Source organism: Theobroma umbraticum, unplaced genomic scaffold, assembly GCF_002168275.2.
Source record: "Theobroma umbraticum cultivar Fairchild unplaced genomic scaffold, ASM216827v3 scaffold_146.0, whole genome shotgun sequence".
In the NCBI taxonomy this organism is placed as follows: Eukaryota; Viridiplantae; Streptophyta; class Magnoliopsida; order Malvales; family Malvaceae; genus Theobroma; species Theobroma umbraticum.
Window position 1 is genome coordinate 1944636 of NW_018397265.1, and position 8227 is coordinate 1952862.

The 8227-nt window shown below is 35.2% G+C and overlaps 1 protein-coding gene across 1 annotated transcript in view; it reads right to left on the minus strand.

Moving 5' to 3' along the window:
* Nucleotides 1-1749: 1749 nt before the first annotated feature.
* MOS14 (ARM repeat superfamily protein) overlaps nucleotides 1750-8227 on the minus strand; it is a 10950-nt gene continuing 4472 nt past the window's right edge. The window contains exons 7-20 of the mRNA XM_089784606.1: nucleotides 8101-8227; nucleotides 7515-7631; nucleotides 7058-7109; nucleotides 6632-6787; nucleotides 5143-5266; nucleotides 4956-5037; nucleotides 4780-4868; nucleotides 4603-4677; nucleotides 4451-4505; nucleotides 3564-3683; nucleotides 3385-3477; nucleotides 3154-3299; nucleotides 2481-2658; nucleotides 1750-2342 (exon numbers count right to left, since the gene is read on the minus strand). Coding sequence (XP_089640732.1) covers nucleotides 2064-2342; nucleotides 2481-2658; nucleotides 3154-3299; nucleotides 3385-3477; nucleotides 3564-3683; nucleotides 4451-4505; nucleotides 4603-4677; nucleotides 4780-4868; nucleotides 4956-5037; nucleotides 5143-5266; nucleotides 6632-6787; nucleotides 7058-7109; nucleotides 7515-7631; nucleotides 8101-8227 — 1693 coding nt within the window. The 3' untranslated portion in view covers nucleotides 1750-2063. The remainder of the gene's footprint in view (nucleotides 2343-2480; nucleotides 2659-3153; nucleotides 3300-3384; nucleotides 3478-3563; nucleotides 3684-4450; nucleotides 4506-4602; nucleotides 4678-4779; nucleotides 4869-4955; nucleotides 5038-5142; nucleotides 5267-6631; nucleotides 6788-7057; nucleotides 7110-7514; nucleotides 7632-8100) is intronic.

The window sequence follows — 8227 nt, forward strand, 5'->3', positions numbered from 1 at the left end:
AGCTTAACCTTGAAAAGTTATCTTGTAAAGGTTATTGCTTCCTATCAAAAAGTAAGAATCCTTTGTGGATTGCATGGGTTACCGCTTGATCCCTTAAAGAGCAAGAATCCTTTTTGTGGATTGTAAGGGTTACCGCTTGATTTCATAGAAAAGCAAAAATCTCATGTGGATTGTGTAAGGGTTATCACTTTCTATTAAAAGCAAGAGGTCCTTGTTAGTGTATTGAAATTCCTTAGTTACCAAAAGAGTGGATGTAGACATCAAAAAATTGAACCACTATAAATTGTTTGTATCTCTCTTTAGTTTTCACATTATTATTTTATTGTCCATACTTGCCTTAGAAAAAAGATTTATATCGATTTATTTTTTTTCTTAAAAAAAAAATTCTTGATTTGCTATATTTATACTTAGATATTTATTGTTAGATATTTGTTTTTAGTGTTGGAAAATATTTTTGGTTAAAAAGGTTTGTTTTGTATAAATATATTTTTTAAAATAATTTTATAAATACCAATTCACCCTCCTATTTGTATATTGTTATTGAAAAAGCCACAACATTATTATTTAAAGGAAGCAACAACACATAGTGAACATAATGAGCATTATAGCTATATCGGATGCATAGTAATTAAAGTAATTCAAAATAAGTGGTAACATTTACAAATTAGTATATCCATTGAGATATTCTAAAAGGTTTGACTTGATAATTCAAAAATGAAAAAAGTAATTAAGAGATTTTCCTTTTAATCTTTTCTTAATTTCATTTTTTCTTTTTCCTCAAAAACACGTGACACAATTTTAAGTTTCACTAAATTCCATTACATCATTAAGGCTAAGTATCTATCAATTACCTCAACATATGCAATGGGCTAACATGTTCTTTCGAAATCAATTATATGTCCTTATCAATTACTACTCTTGGTGTATACATAGAAGTCTTGTCCATTCATTAAAAAATACTAAAAACTCAACACTCCTCTCCAAGATACTCTCTCTCAAGCCCTCTCTTGACTCGTCTGAAATACTTTTTATTATTTAGTTCTTTCTACATTATTATCTTCCTTGCTCTACCACTATACTTTTCTAAATTTTATTCATCACCGTTTATCACAAACATTTTAAAAACTGCTTCAATCTTATTCTCCATCTAACACTAAGCATTTTAAAGACTTGCAATTTAACTCGACTCTTGCCGCCTTACCTACTACCTAGCTCCGGTTTTACACTTTCCAGATCATTTTCCTAGATTTTATCCATCATCTCTTATCATAGCATAGCATTCAACATTTCAAAATCTCTCTGATTTTTCTTTCTTTTGCTTCTAATGCATCTTGCTTTACTTCTTGTAATCCTACCTCTTCCTATCATAGAACCCCTCTCCACTATCAATACACTTAACTTTTCTTTATCTTAGCCTCGGTACAATTTTGAACAATTCCCCCATTATATAAATATTATAAGAGATATATATGCAGCTGGAGGCAGGGGAGTCTTTGAGCGAAGAAGGCATGCACAAATACATTACATACATATATAAAATATAGTACATAAATTAATAAAACTATTAAAAGAGGAAAGGAGGTATGGTTACGTATCATAAACTCCTCTTCTCTCGCAACCATGAGACGCTCAACAATCTTCGCAAAAGTGCATTAAGCTAAAAGGACACTCTTTTCATTGTAAATATGCTGTAAATCCTAATAGAGCAACCTGCAGAAGCAATCCATCTTGACTGATTCCTGTAACAACTAGAAACAATTTCAAGTATTCTCCCATTACAAACTAAACTTACAACTCTGTATACCAATAACTTCACCAAAAAAATTGAAGCCAATGCATTTGAGACCACTCGGAATCCATATCTCTAACAGAAGAAACAACAACCCTCCTCTCCTAGTCTAAAAGAAATGCCAACACTCACCTAAAAAAGAGGTGGAAAATTGAAGAATGATACAAAATGAAGAATAAATAAAACAGCAAAGACAAGATCAAGTAATTTTGGCTAATAAACAAGATGGGGCCTCAGCAAAACAGCCCCTCCAATATTTCCTTGATTCTTTCCATTATGATACAGGTAACATATTCAACTCAAGTGGCTTTAACGCTCCCTGAACAATCTCTTGAACTGTTCGATTACGACGACAAACATCAGATAACTCTTCAACTGGGACCATCAGGGCATTCACATCCGCCCCAGAGGCAGCATCTGATAATGCTTGCAAAAATCTTGAGCGCTCCACCTCCTTGACCGCAGTCAATGGGATCAATGAAACACTTTCCTTCGCCCACTCCAGGGCTTGCATCCCATATGCTCGAGTTAATGCTAGAAGTGCATACGCCACCTGGAGTAGCAAATAGCCCCATAAAAATTGCATGAATCAAATTTTCGCCAATAAGATTTAACTTATTCTACTAATCATTAATGTATCAACGTCAGTGTGCATAAAAGATAAAGAATACAACAAAGCAGTAGAAGCTACCGTTTCTAATCGAGAACTTGGGAGTGCTCCTGTTAGGGCTGCCACCAAAATTCTGGTAATGGAAGCACCTCGCGGAATAATCACACTATCCCTGATAGATAAAAACTGTTCTCCCTTGCTGGACTTTGCAAGATCAAAAATATCAGACAAGAAGGTCAAAACGGAATTAGAGGCCTCCCTGCAAATAAAAAATGGTCACAAAATAAGTCTCTAAAACATGTATTATAAAATCATAATTACCTTTGATAGCAATTGAATGTCATCTCATTTTGGGACATTGTAAAATAATTTCCTCTTTCCCTTCTTGGGTCATCTCAAAATCCCATTTATTCCTCCTTCCAAGCACCATTTTTAAAAATGATTTTTACTTCTTTTTTTTTTTTTTTTGCATTAAAAGAAACCATAAAACTTCAAGTACTTAATATTTGAGGAAGGTTCAGAAAGTCAATATAAAAGGCCAAAAGTTAAAGGTTTCTCTTAAAACTACATGCCAAACAGGAGGAGCAACCACATATATCTGATGAACCTTTTGCTTATAGGCTAACTGTCAGCAACAAGTGTCTTACAAGAAGGATGTACCACAGGTATGTGCAACAGACATAAATATACGCAGACAAACCCAGAAATAAGCTCATGAAATAAACACAGGCAGCAAGAAATAAAGAGGCTATACCTGTGCTGTACTGTGATCCCAATCATCGAGCAATCAACTAAAGCTGGAAACACAGCAGAAGGGAAAAATAATTGAGGACAATAGCGAATGCACCTTGATGCCAACAGAAAACAATCATCTGCTATGTCTGGTCTTGTAGTGAATTCCTGCAGCAACAAAATATGTACAAGTTGACCTATATGCCAATTTAAATAACAGAAAAAACAAATACAGCAGTCATTGAAACCACACCTTAATATTTGTGAGAAGACATGTTGTGTGCTTGAAGAGTGCTTCAATCATATTTTTCAGGTAGCTTGCACAAGAGGGGTCAGAGCCAAATATCTGCAGCACAAGTGGCACTGACTTCTCAACATTCAATCAAAACGAATAAAATGTAAAATTAGCAATATCAACAAAGAAAGACAAACCTTTATAACTTCACTAGAGAGATAAAGGAAGCATGGCTGGTGGTGTTGTTGATACAGGCCTTGAATTTCTTCAAGAATTGCTCCAATTGTGATTCCCATAAACCTTCCAGAAGTTCTCACCTAGTAAAAAAAACTATGAGATCATTGCCACTGCCTAATAAAGCTGATTATTTTCAGACAAGTGAGTGCTAAAAGGAAATTCGTTCACTTTCTTTTTCTTCTCTCCCAGGTTATGGGAAATAAGCCAAGGAATTAACATGATCCTTGGATTTGATCCCAGAGCCTGTGAGGTGCATATGTCACTGGAGAGGGTACCAAAGCCTCTTGGCAAAATACCAGGCCCAGCTAAGAATACACCTGAATAACATACTTATAGCAACTACCCCTACAGAGTAAGGACTACCATTCCACTTGACCTGTAGTAATTACACAATTAATTTAACAACTTCTCGCTAGAGCCATTCAGATACCGTCCTCTAGAGATGCACATGTTATCATTTGGGACAGCTAGGTTGCACACCCACACAAAATACAAGGGGACAAAATGCAGAATATGAATTTAAGAGAAGTAGAACTACAAAAAGATCAAATGGAACAGATTCAATTCACTTAAGAAAGTAAAACTCCTTAGCTTAAGTAAAATGGTAAGAGGCATACCACATTCCACAGGAAAGCAAACTAATTCAACAGTCGCATACTGAGAATATAATTATATAATTGAGGAATCCAATTTGTAACATAACATAGACGTTGATGGGAGAATGCCGAATTTGTATCTAAGATGTGTGGCAGAATGTTAATTGACAATCAAACTTCTAAATTCAGCTATTAAACATCCATTTTTTCTGAGCCAACTCAATAATACTAACACAGCACAGCAGACTCACAGCATATTTGCAAGCACGACAAAGAGACTCCATAGTCCGCATGTCCCAAGCACGACTGCATCAGAAGCATTGAAAGCTCAAATCAGGTAAAAATCAGAAAACTAGGACACTGACACATTGATGACCTATTTAGGAAGTTGTTCAATACTTACAGATCAAATAAGGCTTTAAATATTGGCCAAAGCCTGTGGATCGCATCTGCGACTGCTCCAGGATGATTTACATACCTAGAATTGGTTCCAGTTGCATGGTGAAAAAACCTCAATAAACCAACAGAAACCATAAAAAATGAAAAAGGGGAGGGCAGAGGGAGGGAACATTTATCTCACCGAAAAATATATGCAAATCGATCAATGTGAACTGTTAATTCACGAGCATGTTTCTTCTCTAAAACTCCTGGACCTTGGTTGATAACTTCCTAATAATCATGTCATAAATATGACCCATTGTCAACAAAAACAAAATTAAGTATTATAAAAATTAAGCTTGCGGGAAACAAATTAACCTGTAAAGGAGTAACAACTGATGAGCACAGTTCCTCCAAGGCATCCTTAGCAGACTCTGGTGGAAGTTCGGTAATAACCATACTGAGGAAATAATTTATCAGATATTAATAAAACAAGTGGCCAATGTAAAACCATAAGTAACCATCAATATTTTTAGCCCCTATAGTTGCTGAGTAACAAACCCACCTCAAAGCTTCAACTAAGTGCAATGAGTCCTCAGCAGAGCCCTTAAAACTACCTTCCCCATTAACTGCTGTATAGTATATATGGAAAAGCTGTTTACAATAAGCACAAAGCTTTTTACGGCAATCTGCATTCAACAGGAATCATTTGAATCCACAGTTAAATTTTAAATGCAGAATCATAAAGCAAAACATCTTCACCATCTAAGTATCAACTCAGGCTGCTTTTTGATCATTTCCAAGGATATCCCATTAATTATTTACAAACATTACACGTATACATACATTATATATGTGTATGTATGCGTAAATAATATATACCATGATGCAGACAGCAAAGTTCTTCCATGCTTTGTAGTCTTTTCCTTATTTTTCCTCTTTTGGTGGCTGTTTATTTCTTTTCTTTTTCTTTTGGGGAGGGAGGCAGAATTCCATCATACACATCACAAGTTCATGATTCTTGAAACTCAATATAAAGATAAAAAAGACTTGAACAGAACTTAAATTTTACGTTCCACAATTAATTTCTATTACTCAGGAACCAATCCTAATATAAAAAAAATTAATAAATAAGAGATCTAACCGAAACACGTAAGTATCATTTGTCACAGTTTGACAGTGGTTCCATTCCGTAGCAGTGCATCAACAAAATGTTGAAACAAAGATGTATCTCATGCTACATGAAAGTACAACAAGCACCTAGAGCAATAAATATTGTGGTTTAAAAAAGCCCAGATTGGGAAAGTAGACCTGAAAAACGCTGCGAGAAATTGTCCTGGAAAATTGCGGTTTGAGATTTTAAGTGTTTGGCATTGCTGTGAAACAATGTTGTGTAAAGTTAAAATGTCAAAAGAGGAAATGACGTTGAAAATTAAAGAATAAGCCATTTTCAATACTATTTGAGTAAATTATTATTAAAATTTAGCAAAAAATAAATTATTGTGAAGTTTAATTTTAAAAATTTGTACAAAAGAACACTTATGATTTTCTTAAAAATTTTAAATTACTTCAAGCTAGAAACTAAATAGTTATATTCCCTCTATATTTTCATTTTAAGTTCAAAATATGTCAATTTGAAAATATAAAAGGTTGTTGCTTACTTCAAGCTCAGTTGGTAGACAGACTGATGGAAGAAGATGAAGAAATTAATTGAAGGGTAATTTTATCATATTTCAGAATAGGAACGGGTATTCAGTACTTTCCTCTCCAAACTATGGGTTGCAAATCACAAAAGCACATTGGAGGTGATTGTGCCGTTGGTTCAAAAATTGCTACCAAAAAATTTCTTTTGCACTTAAACCATGGTGTGTTTGGCATTGTATTGGCCACCAAAAGCTGCATTTGGGGAGCCAAATGCAATGCCAAACCACCTCTAAGCCTTTTATTACAAGCATAAATGTTCTTTAGATCAACTTGTCCTGGGATGTGTACCATAACATTCCACAAGGTAGATAAAGAAAGCAGTAAAATAGTTAACAAGAGGGATACCATACCATCGCAGATGTGTCTAAATGCCAAAGCAGCAGCTGCTGCAGAATCTTCAGAGTTACGCATGCCGCTCATGAGGATATCAATCACCAAAGGCAATTTAGAGAAACCACTTGGTGCAGCATCAAGCCACTTAGAGTATGCTCCAATGATTAAGCAAACTGACATATTTTACATACACATCACTCTTGATTAGCGAGGGTGAATTCAGATAACAGACTATAAAATTTAAAAATAGTTAGAACACTACTTTGCAATCTTTATAGCTGTGCCTCTTCAAGACTGGCCAGATGAGAGCAGGCATTTTGGACTTAGAACACATCCATTAGCCTTGGAAGGGCATGTTCACCATCTCCAACCCACATTGACCTTGTCCCCAGTTTGGGGGAGGAAAAGAAGATAAATTCACAGATTATGAAGCGATAGATTACCTGTTTGAAGCAGCTGGGCCTGATGAGGAAGTTTAGAAAGCAAATCCATAACCTGCAAGAGCAATGACACCACAAAATGTGTATTCTATGGATTATAAAGTAACATATGATTTCAAAACATAAGTGCAAATAAGCTGACAGCAAAATTCAAAGATCATACACAATTAGCACTTCTCAAGTTTGGACTTTCATGTAGTAAAACTCTCAGACTGCCAATGATTTCCAGAGTACAATAGTACCAGAAGAGCTATATAACTTGTAGGAAATTATATTTTTCATATTATAGGCGACTCAAATTGAACATTACTCAATACTACAGATGCATATATGAAAACATAGAGATGGAAGATAATGTTAAGATCCCAACCAAACTAACAGCTTCTCACTTCCAGGGACAATATCAATATGATGTATTAAAACAGAAAGCACATAGGAGGAATCTAAGGATCATTCATACCTGAGGCATCACATTTGCTTCAACAACAGAAACATAATTTGATATAGCTCGAATGCAAAATAAAGCAGCCTCAGCCGGACGCCATTCACTGTGTTCGTTCCCACAGCAAGATATAGCCTTGGTAATACAAAAAAGAGAACTCAATTTAGCATTATGGACTTTCTAATGGATCATAGCGTCAGTAAGAGAGTAAATTGCAGTTCTAAATTTCCTTGAAAGGCCAATCAAAATTAAGTTGTATAGACAAAACTAAACCTCCACCTTCTTCCAAATTGTTTCCTACTCTGCAAATATTATTCTTGGCAAATATGACACAAGTTCCAAAAATATGCATATAGTTACAATACCAAGATTGTAATCATTTAAAAGAAAATGGAAATGATGAAAATCAGTGATCAAAAGTTTTCGAGCAATTTATTGATCCTCATTCAAAAGCACCAAGATGGCCATTGGAACTTGGTCAAAATCACCAGACCAGGCCACAAGATGCCATGGAACTTTGCCCAAGTCACCACAGATCAGGTCCCACGTAGCACCAAGAAAAACTTAGGTTGTTTACATTGCAACCAAAGCAAGTAATAAATACCTCTACAAGCTTCATGTACAGAATTTGCAGTGTCGCATCACCACCTAAAACTGAAGCTGCATCACTTAACACATCCGCAACAGCTAGCATCACAACAGATCCCGTCAGGGTCTCATCAAAGCCAAAA